Raw genomic sequence first — 17,256 nt, 5'->3', positions numbered from 1 at the left:
ATCTTCTCCCTGCCTGCCTCGCCCTGCCTGCTTTTTAGCTGGGTCGAGATTCAAACCCAGGCGACACAGCTCAGTTGTGCGTGACCCTTTAAAAACTTTCGGCCATCTTGCATCTCATCTCATCTCAATCTCAATCAAATATCTCAATCCACATCTCAATCAAATAATTTGTCAGCAAGATGTATGTACGCAGTGTTTTACCATTTAACGCTCTATTGATTACACCACCAAGTTGACCAGATTCAGTGTCATAATGGTTAGAGCATCTGCTGGAGCAGTTCAAATCCCTACCGAGTTGCACGAAACACTTCATAAATGGTAGGTGCTGCTTCCTTACCCAATGCTCAGCGTTTAAAAAGGATAGAGTATGGACAAACAATCATAGTGTTGTGGTTACCAAATTCGCAAACCACCATTCAGGTCCCTTAGGTGAGGTATCTCGGTAAGTGCATGTGTAGTTAGGCCCAAACCCGTTGTCTAGTGGGAATACATGTCATTTATGCGAGCTGCGACTCTTCAGGATAGCCGTTTTTCTTTTACTATCTTTATTTTGGACCAACCGCCATGATTACCACCACAACCACAACATCAACCACCAACCACAACACCGCTTCACCACAACCGCCACGACCTTCACGTCACACCTCGCAACCGTAGCATCGCCACCGTTCTTGCCCCGCTGTGGGTACCGGTGTTGGACTCGTGCAGGGCGCACGTTGAACAGCGTGGACAAAATCACGGATTTTGTGCTTCAAAAACGGATCAAAAACGACACACGCCCACTTTTTGCCGTCCAATCGGTGAGCGAGGGGCGATTTGGCCCCGCCTCCAGAACAATCGATATATGCAAATTTGTGGATCAAAAAGCCTTCACGCCCACTTTCTCTCGGGCCAATGGGGAGCGAGGTGAAAGGTCAAAGGGAGGGGGTCAAAGGCAAAGCTACGGGGGGGATAAAAGGACGGTGTTCGTCAGTCAGCAGAAGGAGAAGGAGTCGGAGGGTGGAGAGTCGAGTGTGGAAGTCTGGAGCCCGAAGCCTGCAGTAGCTGGAGAAGCTGAAGAGAGTCGAACGAGGGGAGCCCAAAGAAGAGTCCAGGGTGGAGAGTCCAGAGGCGGAGAGGCGGCAGCGGCGAAGGCAGACGAGGGGGTGCTCGCGTCGGTGCCAGGAGCTGCACGCCCGAGGGAGGCCGGCAGCGCGACCTGGCCGAGGTGGAGACGCACACCAGGGATAATAAAGATCCTCTATACCCCGAGCATCAGCAACCCCCTCCTGTTTCCCCCCGCGCTGAGATAGTGCGACCAAGGGGGCCCCTTTTCCCACCCCCTGCCAGGCACTGTCCGCGAGGCCCGCGGAGTGCGGCGCCATCGCCGCTCCGCGTCTCATCACCAGACGGGTAGGCGCGACCCGGTCTCGGCCTCAGGCCCGCCTCATTCTTGGGGCATTTCTTTTCCTTGGTTTTGGGTATGTGTTGTCGGCGCCGTCTGTGAGGTAGAATTGTATAAGTGTTGCCGTGTGCTCGGTAGTCGGTATTAGCTCTGCACTGTGTTTTCACTTTTATATTTGCTTTTTGTGTAAATGGAATTGTGTTTTCTTTTTTTGTGTGCTTTTGGTGGAATTGTATTTGTGTGCTTCCCGTGTGCGGCGAATAAATGTGCTTTATTGTTGAATTGTCTCCCGCTTCGCTTCGTCTTTTCCTCTATTGAATCCCCATCTTGCTTCACGTAAAGGGTTGGTAGTGGGCTGAATACGCCCGATAATTAATCAAACCGTCGAGGTCGACGATAACACCGCTCGGTTATCCCGATAGTACGGAACGGGTCGCTTAAGTGGCCCGTGTCCGGTCGACCTGCGGCGAGGTGCGATCGCCCGGTCTACCCTCCGCGTGGGTACTTAGGCAGGTCGAATTTGGCGAGCAACCCTATCCCACGCGGGGCTGATTGGCTCGATCGCGGTGAGACCGAAAGGTCCACCCGTGACTGGTTCCCGGCGTTAGTCCGAGAGGGTCACGACTGGATTGTCCGTCCGGGGGCCGACGTGCCGGGATTCGAGTTACGTGGCCGTCCGCCCGCCGGCGGGCGCCGAAGACCGCAACACTGGTGTCAGAAGTGGGATACAAATTCATCGCCCTCGCGGCACTGGTATCGGAGAACAGGAAAACAGGCTCTCCCTGTCTCCGGCCAAATTCACGGGAATCGGTCCAGGGGTGAGAGAAGCGACCCCCGATTCCCTCCAAATTACGAGCGAGCAAATTAACCCTTCACGAGAAGCAAGATGGCGTCTCAAGGCGAGCGGGAGCCGGGGGTATTAGAAATGGATGTAGAATGTGTAGGATCCATGGTCCAGGATGGAATCCTCGAGCAGGAAATGTTGATTGTGCAGGAACACGGACTCGCCCAACTGAACCCAGAGCCCGAAATGGGAGCGGCAGCGGCCGCAGTGTATGACACCTCCCCCCCTCTCCACCAAAACCCTTCTCAACCCTCGCCGAAACGGCTCAGCTGAGTGCATCCAACATGGCCCAGCTATAGCCATGCTGGCGGCAATGACAGAAAAGATGGATACAAATACAAATGAAATGAAAGACATGAACAAGCAAATGAATGAAGTGAAAACGACGATGGATACAAATACAAACGAAATGAAAGGCATGAACGAAAAGATGGATACAAATACAAATGAAATGAAAAACGAAATGAACAAGCAAATAAACGGAATGGAAACAAACATGAAGGAGGAAATGAAAAAGTTCCGGGGTGAGACGCAGAACATGGGCCGAAGCCTGCAGGCGGGCATGAAGGCCGTGACAAAGGAAATAATAATAGTGGAGACAAGGGAGGTAAAGGGTGAAGAGTTGGCAGTGACGGTAGCCGGGAAGGGAACCATAGAGGAGAGACTACACGAGGAAGACGGGGTAAGTGACGCACACACACACACGGAGGTAGTGGAGGACAATGGGGGTGAGCTGGCGGATTGGGTAGGCACCCAGTGCGAGCACCTGGATGGCCTCCTCCAGGAACGAGGGGAGGGAGTATGCCCCCTTGAGGCGAGTCACGACCAGGTGAGTTCGGTCGTGCTTTGCGAGGTTGAGAGGACGGGTGCTGTGAACGAGTGCACGGAGAGCTTGGGGGGTATAGAGGCCCCGGAGACCCTTGTGGGGACACGAATCCCCAGTGTGGTTGTCCCTGTGTGTGTGGTGCAAGGTGTGAGTGCGTCCCCGTGTGTGGAAGCGACCCCGTGTGTGAGTGGTATGGTGGCGATGGTGCCGGAGTGTGTGCTTCCCAGCACGCCGTGTGTGGATGAGGCACCGTGTGTGGTAGAGGCCGTGGGTGTGAGTGAAACGGCCTGTATGAGTGAGGCACCGCGCGTGAGTTCCCCCGCGTGTGTGAGTGAGGCACGGAGTGTGGATGAGGCACCGCGGGTGAGTGCTCCCGCGTGTGTGAGTGAGGCACGGAGTGTGAGTGAGGCACCGCGGGTGAGTTCCCCCGCGTGTGTGAGTGAGGCACGGTGTATGAGTGAGGCACCGCGGGTGAGTGCCCCCGCGTGTGTGAGTAGTATGGTTTGTGTGAGTCGTGAGGCACGCGTGAGTGAACGGCCGTGTGCAAGGTCGCTGTGTGCCAGGGAGGCCGTGTGTGTGAGAGAGCGGTATGAGAGGGAGATGTCGGTCGGCATGCGGGAGCACGCAGCCGCGTCTCCCCGTGTGAATGTGATGGAGTGGACTGTGTGCGTCGTAACACGCAGGTATGCGTGTGTGGAATGGAGACGGAGACGGCGACAGAGGAGAGAAAGCTGTGTAGCGGCTGTAGCTATTTCGGGGACCGTGCCGGGTTCACCCAGCAGTGAGCACGCGGTCCGTGCTGTGCAACGCACGAGACCACCACGTGCTCGCTTGCGAGAGTGAAGTCCCGGTCCGGAAACGCACGCGGTGGATTTGCCGATCCCGCGGACGGACAAAGTTTAGGCAGGTAAATGGATTTGGACCGGACGGGTTCTCCACGCGATCGTGTGTGTTAAGCTCCAACGGGCAAAAGCACACGTGTTCGCGTGGGGAACCCCTCGAGACGTGGGGCTTGTGTTTTTTTTATGCGCACGGTGACGTCATGGCTGCACGTGTGGTTGGAATCCGGCAGGAGGGGTATCCCGGCTGGATGGTACCGTCCAAGGAGGGACGAGGTACACGTGCAGCTGCATGACGTCACGGCCAGGTGCAAAGTGCGCGAGCTCTGAGTTGCCGCGCAGGTGCTGCGCATGAAAAGAAAAAAAAAAGACAGCAAGCCTCACTTTCGGGTGCACAGGATTCCTGGGCGAGGGGTGGAAGACCCCCTTATCTGGGCACAGGATGAAAACTAGTTAGGGGGAAGGGTTAGCTTAGTTAGACCGACTTCATGGGGCAGGGGTAAGTCCTCATGGAGTCCGTGGAATGGATTAGTTAGAGGGATTGTAGCCAGATTTAGGTTGGGAAATAAAATGATTTATTTGAAGACAGTGACAGACTTGTGGATGTGTAGAGGGGACGTAGCTTAGCTACGTAGTGTTAAAAGGAACGTGCTATAGTTTAAGGGACGACGTGGGAGCACGAGTTAGTTAGGGGATGCAGATAGAAGGATGGCAGAGTTCAGCGGTGTGTGTGTTGAAGAGTTGTGGGTTGTGAGGTGAGTGCGTGTACATGTTGAGTGAGTGAGGCCAGCGGGTCTGTGTGTATGGAGCGAATGGGGAATGCATGGTGCGATGAGTGATTGGGGGGAGGAGTGACTCCCGCCCAAGGGACCCCGGGGTCAGAGTAAAGTGAGTTAGCTGGGTTAGTCAAATTGAAAATGGAGGTCGTTTTGCTGTTGGTGGGAAAGTAGGCTCGAGACCCATTTGAGGTGCAGGAGCCCTGTTGACGGGCTTGGGAGCGTGGCTGCGAAAGGTGAGTATCGCCGAGTGGGTACCCCGGGCACCAGGCTGGTCGGCCGCGGTAGGGAAGGCTGGGCCCGTGGGGGGCCGGGATAGAGTGGTGGGCACGGGTGCGCCTGCTTGGTGCGGGGGCCCGGGGCGCCATTAGCCGCGTGGGCAGGGTTGTGGGCACGGGTGACCCTCGGAAAGGGGCCCGGCAGGCCGGCCTGCCACTTGTGCGTTTCAGGGAGGTGCCATGGGGGCACTCCCTGGGTGTTAGGGAGCTGGTAGGCTCGGAGGCAGTATAGTGCCCGGGGGTGCCATAGCGGGAGAATCGGCAGAGGGTCGTGCCTGCCAAAGGGAGCCACGTGTCCCAGCCAGGAGACCGTGTGAGGGCACGGAGAGAAAATTGGGGGGCGAGGCCCGAAATTGTGAGGACACCAACACAGGCGACGGGAATCTGGGTTGTTAGAACCAATAGTTTAAGCGAGAGGCACTTGTTGAAAGCCCCGGGGTAGTTTAACAGTTAAATGGTTAGGGTAGATTAGGAGATGTACCCCTCCGCACCATCCATCCCCTCGCTGTCGTTGTGGGCCGCTGGACCCACTTTGGTTATAGATCGCTGAACTCTGGGGAGGCCATCCTGAGGCTTCGTTGGGCCTCAGCACAGGACGTTAGCTCTCCCTTGTTCCCCTCCGGGAAGGGAACGTAGGGGTTGGGAGTAGGCTAGGTGACAGGATAGGTTAGCCGAACAAGGACGATAAAGGGGGTTAGGGGACGATTTATAGTGGGGAAGTAAAAATAAAAACAACAGAAAAAAAATAAGTTGGGGCTAAATTGGGGTTTGACAAATTAAGGGAGTGGGTATGTACAGTGACAGGCAAAGGCGATAGGTCCGAGCCCGCCTTCCAAGTGGCCAGCACCACCGCACTCCCTCCACCAACCTCCACTGAACGGCAAAGGCTAGCCAACTCCATCGGCTGGCCGTGTTTTTCTTCGAGGCGGAGGCCGGCCAACTTCATCGGCAGCTGTTGTTTTGCTGCAAGGCCTGTGCCATCGGCTGGCCGTGTTTTGCTTCAAGGCCTGTGCCGGCCACTTCATCTGCAGCTGTGGTACTTCAAGGCCTGTGCCGGCCAGTTCATCTGCCGGCTGTGTTTGCCTGCAGCGGCCTTCTTCGGCGGGCTGTGTTTGCCTGCTCACCTTTGCCATGCCATGCCCACTGCCCACGTTCACCAGCCCCGTTCAATTTTTGCTTTGCCCCCCCTGTTCATTTCCATGTGCGCCAGGATCAAGGCAACAGTTTGCAAGCTGCGAGAACTGCCCTGTTGGCAGCTACAACACGGGCCTGCAGTGGCAGCCCGTGCACCGTGTTTTGCGTCCATCCAATCATCCATTCATTCGTTGTGCTCATTGCGTGTGCCACTTGAGCTGGCACGGAGACTGCGTTTGTGCAGCCCATGCACCGTTGTGGTTCACTGCATTCAGTTCAAACCGTTCATGCATCCATTCGTTGTGCTCATTGCGTGTGCCACTTGAGCTGGCACGGAGACTACGTTTGTGCGGCCCATGCACCGTTGTGGTTCACTGCGTTCAGTTCAAAAGGGAAGGCCTTGGACTGCGTGTGAGCAGCCAGCCACGTTCCCTGTCACCTGCATCGTTTGAGCCAGAGACTGCATGTGGGCAGCCTGGCTCCCTGCTAACTGCTTTCTTTTTGCAGAGTTCAATGATCCTGGGCCATGGTTTAGTGTAAAATTTGTAAGTTAAGGTTAAGATGTACTGTACATATGAGTGCGCCCCCGGCATGTATGTCTTAGCGCCGGCAATTTTATTTAAGTCGTCCGTGTGAGTGAGTTTGTTTAGATAGTTACGCAGCCCTCAGGTTATTTATTTTGGGGACACGAATACCATGAATGTCGCACTCAGGGATCCGTAGGTAAAATGTACTAGGGGAAAACTACACATGATGGCACACGAAAATTTGACGACTCGGGACGAGTCTGTAAAAGGGAAGGGGGTAGTGTTGTGGTTACCAAATTCGCAAACCACGATTCAGGTCACTTAGGTGAGGTATCTCGGTGAGGGCATGTGTGGTTAGGGCCAAACCCGTTGTCTAGTGGGAATACATGTCATTTATGCGAGCTGCGACTCTTCAGGATAGCCGTTTTTCTTTTACTATCTTTATTTTGGACCAACCGCCATGATTACCACCACAACCACAACATCAACCACCAACCACAACACCGCTTCACCACAACCGCCACGACCTTCACGTCACACCTCGCAACCGTAGCATCGCCACCGTTCTTGCCCCGCTGTGGGTACCGGTGTTGGACTCGTGCAGGGCGCACGTTGAACAGCGTGTACAAAATCACGGATTTTGTGCTTCAAAAACGGATCAAAAACGACACACGCCCACTTTTTGCCGTCCAATCGGTGAGCGAGGGGCGATTTGGCCCCGCCTCCAGAACGATCGATATATGCAAATTTGTGGATCAAAAAGCCTTCACGCCCACTTTTTCTCGGGCCAATGGGGAGCGAGGTGAAAGGTCAAAGGGAGGGGGTCAAAGGCAAAGCTACGGGGGGGATAAAAGGACGGTGTTCGTCAGTCAGCAGAAGGAGAAGGAGTCGGAGGGTGGAGAGTCGAGTGTGGAAGTCTGGAGCCCGAAGCCTGCAGTAGCTGGAGAAGCTGAAGAGAGTCGAACGAGGGGAGCCCAAAGAAGAGTCCAGGGTGGAGAGTCCAGAGGCGGAGAGGCGGCAGCGGCGAAGGCAGACGAGGGGGTGCTCGCGTCGGTGCCAGGAGCTGCACGCCCGAGGGAGGCCGGCAGCGCGACCTGGCCGAGGTGGAGACGCACACCAGGGATAATAAAGATCCTCTATACCCCGAGCATCAGCAACCCCCTCCTGTTTCCCCCCGCGCTGAGATAGTGCGACCAAGGGGGCCCCTTTTCCCACCCCCTGCCAGGCACTGTCCGCGAGGCCCGCGGAGTGCGGCGCCATCGCCGCTCCGCGTCTCATCACCAGACGGGTAGGCGCGACCCGGTCTCGGCCTCAGGCCCGCCTCATTCTTGGGGCATTTCTTTTCCTTGGTTTTGGGTATGTGTTGTCGGCGCCGTCTGTGAGGTAGAATTGTATAAGTGTTGCCGTGTGCTCGGTAGTCGGTATTAGCTCTGCACTGTGTTTTCACTTTTATATTTGCTTTTTGTGTAAATGGAATTGTGTTTTCTTTTTTTGTGTGCTTTTGGTGGAATTGTATTTGTGTGCTTCCCGTGTGCGGCGAATAAATGTGCTTTATTGTTGAACTGTCTCCCGCTTCGCTTCGTCTTTTCCTCTATTGAATCCCCATCTTGCTTCACGTAAAGGGTTGGTAGTGGGCTGAATACGCCCGATAATTAATCAAACCGTCGAGGTCGACGATAACACCGCTCGGTTATCCCGATAGTACGGAACGGGTCGCTTAAGTGGCCCGTGTCCGAAGTCGACCTGCGGCGAGGTGCGATCGCCCGGTCTACCCTCCGCGTGGGTACTTAGGTAGGTCGAATTTGGCGAGCAACCCTATCCCACGCGGGGGCTGATTGGCTCGATCGCGGTGAGATCGAAAGGTCCACCCTTGACTGGTTCCCGGCGTTAGTCCGAGAGGGTCACGACTGGATTGTCCGTCCGGTGGGCGACGTGCCGCGATTCGAGTTACGTGGCCGTCAGCACGCCGGCGGGCGCGAAGACCGCAACAATATGTTGGCAACCATAGTGCAGGTTTTGAAGGCCTAATGGCCTCCTACTCCTGCTTTGAGGTTCCTTGTCAGGAAACTATTATTATGACCATTATTAAAGCCTATCAAAACTGACAGCTTGAAATTATTTCATATGAAGTCTCCAAAGAGACTCTAAGATATGATGTTTCATCACAAGAAGCACTATTTTAAAACACTACATGTAGAATGGGATCCCATTTTCTTTATCTTCTGGGATGTTTCATTTTGACAGTACAGCCTTGTGAGCATTCAAAAGTCTGAAGCCTCGGCCTAGTGTCAGGTTTTCTTACATCTTCTTTATTTATGAGACATCCTACAGACGTAAATGAACACTCATTTTACTCTGCGCGCGTTACACACCACGTGCAGCAAATTTCACCTCCCAACGCCTTGTATTTATTGTTTGTTTATTTTTTCAGTTTCTGTACACCACTGTTGATGCCAAATTGCAAGTCACCATCTACAATTCCAATAGAAGAGATGTAATGACTCGAATATGAAAAATGGTTTTTGAGTTTTGTTTTTTTTATCCTGAAAAATAGACTGCAGTGAACACACAGTCCTTTTGAAAGATTGGCTTTTAATACCCTACTTAAATCATCCTTATGAAGGGGGACAGACAAATACATAAATACACATTGTGTATTATATAGATAGATTATTAATATAATTATTCAAGGCTGCATTAACTGTGCTGAAAGCAAATGAGCATAGTTTTCATGTATTGTTGTTTGCCTTGGTGTTCTGTATCACAGCAAATGAAAACAAGTCACGGGGAATCATTGTGAAGACTGTGAATGTTTCAGACATTGATGAACGCTTCAATGCCATTGCTGAGACCTTCAACAAGTTGCATAATAACAGAATGAACATCACACATTCAGAATCTCGGCTCAGAGAGCTGTGTGGTTGTGCACCACATGCCACTTTGGTTGACTCTTTGCATCACCTTCAACAGCAGCATGGTCTGTTTTATGTGATAATAGTTTAATTGACTCTCCGGTAATGTTGCTTTGGTTGTCCTTTCATAGTAGGCCATTTTAATTTCAGTGTTTCCTCCCCTCTTTCCTTTCCTCTTTTCCTGTTCATTCACTCCGTTGATGTTTGTCCCACTATATACTATATATGTTGGTTGTACCTTGCTCTTTTGTGAGCCTCGGTCCTGGGAAAAAAAACTTAATTGAATCTATTGTGACTTTTCCCTTCTCTTGCCTCTCACAGGTGACATAACACTTTGGCTGGAGTTGAAAGGCTACAACTTTTCACTGCAGCTGGAAGGAGCAAATGTGCCATCTGAGCTTGAATTGGCACGAAGTTTGGTGTATGATCTGAACAAGGCTACATGTGATGTACTTCGTGCTGGGCCATGTCTGAATGAGATGCTCTCTGTCTTGTTGCGCTGCAAGGAGCAGATTCGTACGCGGGTAGCTGGTACAAATGTGGGCTATGCCGATGCTCAACGCATAAAAGCAAACCTTGAAGATAACCTCCATCAGGTGATTGAAGCCAGGCGCCGAGCAACTGAGTACAAGGCCTATGCTGATGATATTTTAAAACAAGTCTCACAGCTTGCAGGAATTCAGTTGTAACTATAAAGCAGTTCCTTGTTGGCGAGCAATACATACACAGTTTCATGGAAGGAGGGGGGCTGGGGGGCATTGGATGCAGAGCTGGACTGTGGTAAGCGTAGTATGGTCTGTGTGTTTTGAGTCGGTTAGATCGCCATGTAACAGGGATATGTTAGAGTAAGTTGTTTTTTGCATGTGATGCTGAGGAGGAAGCACATACAATTTATAAACCGGGAAGACAGATTAATAATGTTTGCGTAAATACCTCTTGAAGGCAGGAATTGGTGCGGACTTCCCCATCACAGAGGCACACGTGTACAACGAGGCCAATTATGATCTCTGTGGCCAGTGTGTGCCATCCATGGTGGTGTAGTGGGCTGTAGAGCCCAGAAGAAAGATGTACTTTTATTTTTATTGGGGCCGCCCTTGTGGGCGGGACCTGTGGGAAAGACTCCACCGAGGAGAAAGACGTGGTCGCGGTGCACGTGGGTGCAGAAGAAGGAAGAAGAGAGAAGGTCCTGCATGAGAGTGGAGACAAGAGAGTCACCAGGCGAGAACGGTGTGCGAGAGAGGTTCGTGCATGAGAGCCCACCAGGACAGCACCAGAAGAGGCTCATATGCAAGGAGAATGGAGACCTCGCTTGAAGGAAAAGCCTCGTGGGGAATTTGATTCAAGCTGGGATCACCCTGTGTTTTCAGACTGTCTGAAGGAAAAAGGGACCAACCACATGGCCAAGTTGATGGCCTACCCAACACTGGCCCTGCTTGTTGCTGGTTCTCGTCTCCCTTCTGGTTTCTAAAGCGGACACCATCGAATCCTGTATTCACCCTGTGCATCATAGAGAAAAGGGAAGTCCCGCCTGCATTATTGTTGTGTTGTGAAAGTGTATCTATGGTGCCTCATGGGTTAAATTAGGATTTCATCCTTTATTTCTCATTGGATACAAGTTTGCGTATCCCATTCTCCTTTTTGTGTCTTTTTGACTCACTTTATTTGTTCCATTATTATAGTGTCTTGCCGACCCTCTTCCTTATGCTTTTCATTTTATAAATAAATCCTTTAAAATATATAAGCGTGCTTCAGCTATCTGCTTTCCGTGTTTATTTACCTTCGTTTCAGCTCATTTGGGAAATGGCAAAAGTAAAGTAAAATTGAACGCAGTGCCTTAAAATAATGCATGGACCATCTCTCGGCCCGTAAGGTCCTGGCTCTGAGGAACTCTGTATTAATGGACACTCGGTTTTGAGCCATTCAGTCCACACGACAATATATTTATTTGTAGATAAAATTAAAATGCTTGTACGATGGTTTGTGTAGATGGCAAGAAAGTTAATAAGCAAGTTAAAAGGTCTACAAGAAGCAGGAGAGAATTTAATATGCACAATTGTTTTCTGGAACACCAATTTTCCAAACCAAGCAGAGTCATAATAATATAACAATTTGAAAATTTTATCTTTGTCATTTTTACCTCCGCCACCTCAAGTGGACGGAGGTTATGTTTTTCACCCCTGTTTGTTTGTCTGTCTGTGAGCAGGATGTCTCAAAAAGTTGTGGATGGATTTGGACGAAACTTGGTGGAAATGTTGGGTGTGTGACGAAAACTAAATCATTACATTTTGCTGAATATCCGAATCAGGATTATGATAATTTTTCAAATGATTCTTCACCATTGAGAGATGGGGCCAAAAATGATATGTAGCATATTTCAAAATGTTGTGGATGAGTTATGACCAAACTAGGTGGATGAGTTGGATAGGTGACAAGAACAAACTGATTAGATTTTGGTTAAGGTACTGACAACAATCTGGCCTATCAGTGGGATACAAAATGTGAACTGTTCAGCCTTGTGGAGGATGCTCTCTACCGAGTTAGACGGGTCAATATACTGCCTGACCCCCCCAAAAAATTGCAAATTTTTGTTTTATGTTTATTTCTAGTAGTTTATGATGTGGAAGACAACATATTAAAAGTTGGACAATTTTGACGCATGGGAAAGTCCCTCAGTGACGTCAGAAAACAAGATGGCTGCCGGCAGATAAAACGTCAAAAAATTGACTGATTATAATCATCAGACCACTAACAATTTAAAGTTAATTTTGCACCAATATTTGTATTATGATCGTTGCTGGTAGTTTATGCAGTGCTAATCCTGAGACCATTCGCAATTTAAAGTAAATATTTGCACAAATATATGTTCTTTGATTGTTTCTGCCAGTCTATGACATGGAAAGCAACATATAAAAATTTGGACAATTTTGACACATGTGGAAGTACCATATGCCTTCGAGTCTTAGATTCCAGTTTCATCGTCCTCCTCCTCCTCCTCCTCTATCTCTGGTTCAACACTCATATTGTCACAGTTGCTGTCCTGGCAATGTCCACATGCGCTGGTGCATTCTAATCCATGCTTCCTACATGAACACATTAGTGTTTTGCACCCCCCTGAACAGTTGCAGTGAATCATCCGAAGTAGTATGTCTGGAGCAGGGCTTTTGTCTGTCATCACTGGAACAAGTTTTCCTCCTTCTACCTTCCATCGCCACTCCGTTGGCTCCATTCCACAACAAAGGCCCATCCATTCCATTACCTGGTAATAGGTCCGCAGAGAATGAAACTTGCAGGCAGCGGATGTCGGGGGCAGTCTTTCAGGAGTGACAAATGCCTTAGCCCTTGCAACCTTTTTGCAGAGAATGTTGTATCTGATCGATGCCAATGAGTCGTTCTGATTTGCTTTAAACAATGCCACCATTGCTCTGCAGCCTGCAGTTTCAATAACATCCTGACTCTGCTGTGGTTTACAGAACACATTTGAGCTGTCCATCAGTTCCTTTTCTTTCTTGATGATTCTTTGAAACCCTGACTTCTTTCCAATCCCAAAGACACGAGACGTTGCGTCACAGCCAGTTAATGCATGAAGGAACAATATATCTCTGCAGGCTGCATTTCAAAGTATCTGCTGAAGGACTTTGATATTGTAGACATTTGATTTTGCCTTGTCAGAACGGAAATAGAGTTCAATGCAGTTTGTCTCCACCATATAGAAGAGCAGGAGGAGAAGGAGATCTGTATCTTCTCCAATGAGGGTTGTAGATCTGGAAGCCGCATTTGCAATCTCAACATCAGCATCTCCCTCTGCTTGGATCACCTCACAGCCTTCCTTGCGCAACACCTCTATAATCAACAGTATCATTGCCTGCTTGTTTGACTCATTCAACAGAAAGTCCTCCTTTTTCCCAACAAAGTTTGTTGACTCCGTAATGTTAACCTTGGTGACATTCTTGTTTCTATTCCGACGTTGATGAGAACAGTCCTTTGTGCTTGGCCCAGCCTCATAACCATCAAACACAACAGTAGCTTTGCCATAGTGTCTGACTGTAAATGAGGCATATTCATCTGCAATGGAACTGTAGGTGAATCCCTCTGTCCACTTTAAGCGGTGAATAAGTGATCCCCCAAAGAACATAGTGATCTGTTCCTGGAACTGTCTGGTTGACAGCATTGTCAGATTTGGTTGTAGCACAATTCCTTATTGCCTCCGCCAACTGTGGTTTATCTGGCTGGCGCAGGATGTTTTTTTGCCTCGAAAAGAGACATTGGGTATGGGCAGAGTTCATATTTCATCACTTCACCTATCTGGAGATCTCCCGTCTGTGACACGACTAAGAACCTCTGGAATAGTAACGCTGGATCTATTGTGCGGTCCTCAGCAACTTTGACTGCCCTGCTGGATGCAAGTGTCTTGACTTTAGAACTCCTTTTGTGTGAATAGGAGTAAGCTGGGTGATCATCCATCTTCTTGACAATGTCACTACCTACTTTGAATAGGTCATGAACATTGACATCCTCATTTGCAGTAACCCCTGTGATGATATTGCGCAATGACTTGTCATCAGAAAATGGTGTGAAGCTGTCCAGTTTTTCGGCAACTTTGCCACGATCAGCTTCATCTCGACTCACCCTGGATGTTGTCAACTCCTTATGTTGTTCACTTGTTGAGTAGCTACTCGAGGTCAGTTCTTGCATAGCAAGGTTGTAGGAGGACGATATGGTTGAAGACAGAGTCCAAACTGCTCTCTGGTGCTCTGACATCCCACTTCCTCGAGTCAGCCCCCCTTGGCTTTTCAGTGAGCGCATTAATGTCTGTTCTATCACAAGATCAGAGCCTAGGCCAGCCTGGTATTGGTCACTGCGCCGGATTACATGATAACCAGATTGGAACTTCTGATGAACCTCAGGGTTGTCATCCTCTAACGCAAGCATCTTCTCGAGATAGAGTCGAGCTGACTTCAGGTAATTGGGATGGCCAGGAGCTGCAAATATCGGCAAGCAAGCTGATATGGCTTGGAGATGCATCTCCCAGGACCCCATCCGATCAGCTGCCACAAGTGCCCTTGCAATTCCCAACATCCGCTGGTAGTTGATCCAAAGTGCACTGGTTTTCGAGTCCTTTGCAAGTTTATTCCTTTCCTGATTCAATCTATTGTCAATGAAATGAATGCACTCTGATTGCAACACAGACTCTATAGTGTCACTTTCGACAGTCTCCAGGGAAATGTACAGTCGCTCCAGTTCTGCCACTTGTTCTTGAAACCCAGGGTCAACTTCCACAATCTTGCCAACAACCTGACGTGTAAGACACTGATCCACAAGCAAATGGCCACGAAAAGCACGGTGCACCGCCTTCTCACTCAGCATGTGCACAACAGCATTTTGACCATACACTGTTTCCAGGATCTCTTTCAGTCCACTTTCATCCATGAAACTTCCAATGGCACCCAACAAATTCATTAATGTGTGGAAGCTCCCAAGCAGTAGCACTGCATTATAGATTGGGTTATCAGCAGGAAGAGCATTCACTATCTCAGAGGCCTTCCAAAACAGCAGTTGGTCAAATGTGATGATTGCTGGCAATGTTGTGTTTTGATGCAAGTTTGCTCAGGTAATCAAGAGTTGACAAGATGCAGGTTTTGTCACCTGGGTTCATATCAATCATTGGGAGAAACTGTATTGAGGCTTTCCCTGGGTGATCACACTCATGCAGAAAGTGCATCATGCCTTGCCAATTTGGTGCACTCTTTTCGAAGCAAAATGACATCTCCCATAATATGTCAATTGTGCGATCACAAATTGATAACAAAGGGAGGGGCTGAAATTTGAGGTTGCGGTTGATGTGCTCTGCATAGCGGTAATCTATTATATTGATCTTCGTCAGTTCGACGAGCTTCCTGTCAGACATTTTCTTTCTAGATATGATGTGGCTAGATTGCCGCCCTGGTGTAATAGCTGCTATCATGCCCATCCCATGAAAGGTACCCTTTCCATCCAACGTTATGATCTTGTGGTCCACATTGTCTCCAGCAAATAACAAGGATGTATCAAGAATGTCGGTGTCACCTCCAAACACATCCGGAGCAAGAGAAGAGGCTGCATTTACTTCAAACCGTTGCACTTCGGAGTCAGATGAGGAAAAGCCAAAGGTTGATAGACTATCTATCAAGAAACGAGACCTATACAAGTGATGCATTTGCACTGCAAGACCAAGCTGCAATGGTGCAATTACAGCCCTTGGACGCACTGCTTGGATGACTGCTTGTCCAATACCAGCAACCTCCCTAGATGTATCTTTCCCGACCAAAAGATGCTGCAGCAAGAATCGCAGGCTCGCTGGGACATACCCCAATGCAGCAGTCAGGCTTAGGTCTGCAGTAGTTGGGTATGTATCCCCATGTGGTGCAACTGTTGTTTTTATGTCACTTTTAATTAGTTTTGTAGCAGTCTGAAGAATTGAACGTTTTTGTGCTTCTTCATCATCTTATCGTGGTGCATTGTAGTGGTCACGGAGGATCTGGGACGTTTTTTTTCTCTGAATGTCACAATGTCTTTTAAGCCTCTACCCTCTGCCATGAATATAGATTCACCATATCGTTTTTTAAGCTGTTCCTTCATGTATTGGTTCCCAGATGCATTGGATTCACTATCGCCCAGGTATTGTTCCATTCTAGCCACGAGGTCTGTAATTGTTAACTGTTCCTCATCATTGTCTTCAAGAAAAGAGCACACCTTATCGAAAGCCTCATTCTGGTCACTGTCCTTAGGCCTTCCCATTTTTCGTCTCTTGTTTAACTCAGTCGGCTTGAACCGTTGTGGAATGTCTTGCATTGTGCGAAAATTAATGTTGCAGGACTTGTGGTACACACAGTCAGCTGCATGGAGATCACCCTCAAAATATTCAATGCGGCCTTGAACAGCAATGGCCCATTCATCACTCATTGTTTTGCAATGAACTGATATAGTTTTAACAAATGCGTCAGTCTTCACGTAGCCAAAACTGGCTGTTTCTGCATGGCCTCGCTTTGGATCCTCTTCCTTAACTTCAGTGCCGCAGAAAAGGCAATGTGTTTTACTGTCATATGGTCCCAGGGAAATGCGAGCACTCCTCTTGACTGATGGACCTGATTCCGCATGATCCTTCTTGGTTAAAGCAATGTCCTTTTTGTTTATGTCATTCACTCGACATGATTTGTGAACACTGGTACCAGCTGGAATTCTGATGTCGACACCCCTTTCGGCACTTGCACGGTTGATGCCTTCTGCTCCTTTCTCACAAGCTAATACTGTTTCCTCACAGTCCAATCCCCTTTGGCATAAAGGGCAGGTCTCTTTACCATATAAAGAGTTCATTTTCTATCTCTGAAAATACAAAAATGAGATCTTTTAGAAGCATGCAGTCAATTTACATTGGCCATATACATTGAATGCCATCAGAGCATTCTCCGCCCCTGAAACCGAGATATTTATGTAAGATATATATTAGTCGGAAACGTACTATGGAATAATCTGCATAGTGGTTCGTTTTCGACGTAGTGAATCGTTCATGGTTTTGCGACATTTTTATCATGTCAAAAATTTTTACTTTCCCATGGTCCATTTCTGTCCAACTTTTGATATGTTCCGAAGTAAGTCTTAAAATATAAGGAAATGCAATAAAACAAAAATTTGCAATTTTTGGGGGGTACGGCTGTTCTGGTTGTATATTGAACCGTCTAAATGCCGTTCTGTAATCATTT

At 49.1% G+C, this 17,256-nt stretch overlaps 1 protein-coding gene and 1 pseudogene across 3 annotated transcripts in view; one reads left to right on the top strand and one right to left on the bottom strand.

The window, feature by feature from the left end:
• Window positions 1–11,261, top strand: part of LOC147021997 (uncharacterized) — a 34,208-nt gene extending 22,947 nt beyond the window's left edge. For all 3 annotated transcript variants that reach the window (XM_085892511.1, XM_085892510.1, XM_085892509.1), the window contains 2 exons: window positions 9,376–9,585; window positions 9,842–11,261. In XM_085892511.1, the coding sequence (XP_085748637.1) occupies window positions 9,376–9,585; window positions 9,842–10,209 (578 nt within the window). In that variant the 3' untranslated portion in view covers window positions 10,210–11,261. The remainder of the gene's footprint in view (window positions 1–9,375; window positions 9,586–9,841) is intronic.
• A 1,011-nt stretch (window positions 11,262–12,272) lies between these two features.
• On the bottom strand, window positions 12,273–16,973 carry LOC147021996 (uncharacterized; annotated as a pseudogene).
• Between the last annotated feature and the right edge of the window lie 283 nt (window positions 16,974–17,256).

This window comes from Eptatretus burgeri, chromosome 8 (genome assembly GCF_056783735.1).
Source record: "Eptatretus burgeri isolate ZD-2024b chromosome 8, Ebu_testis_v1, whole genome shotgun sequence".
Lineage (NCBI taxonomy): Eukaryota > Metazoa > Chordata > Myxini > Myxiniformes > Myxinidae > Eptatretus > Eptatretus burgeri.
The sequence above is the reverse complement of the archived record's forward strand: the minus strand, read 5'-3'. Positions and strand labels throughout refer to the sequence as shown.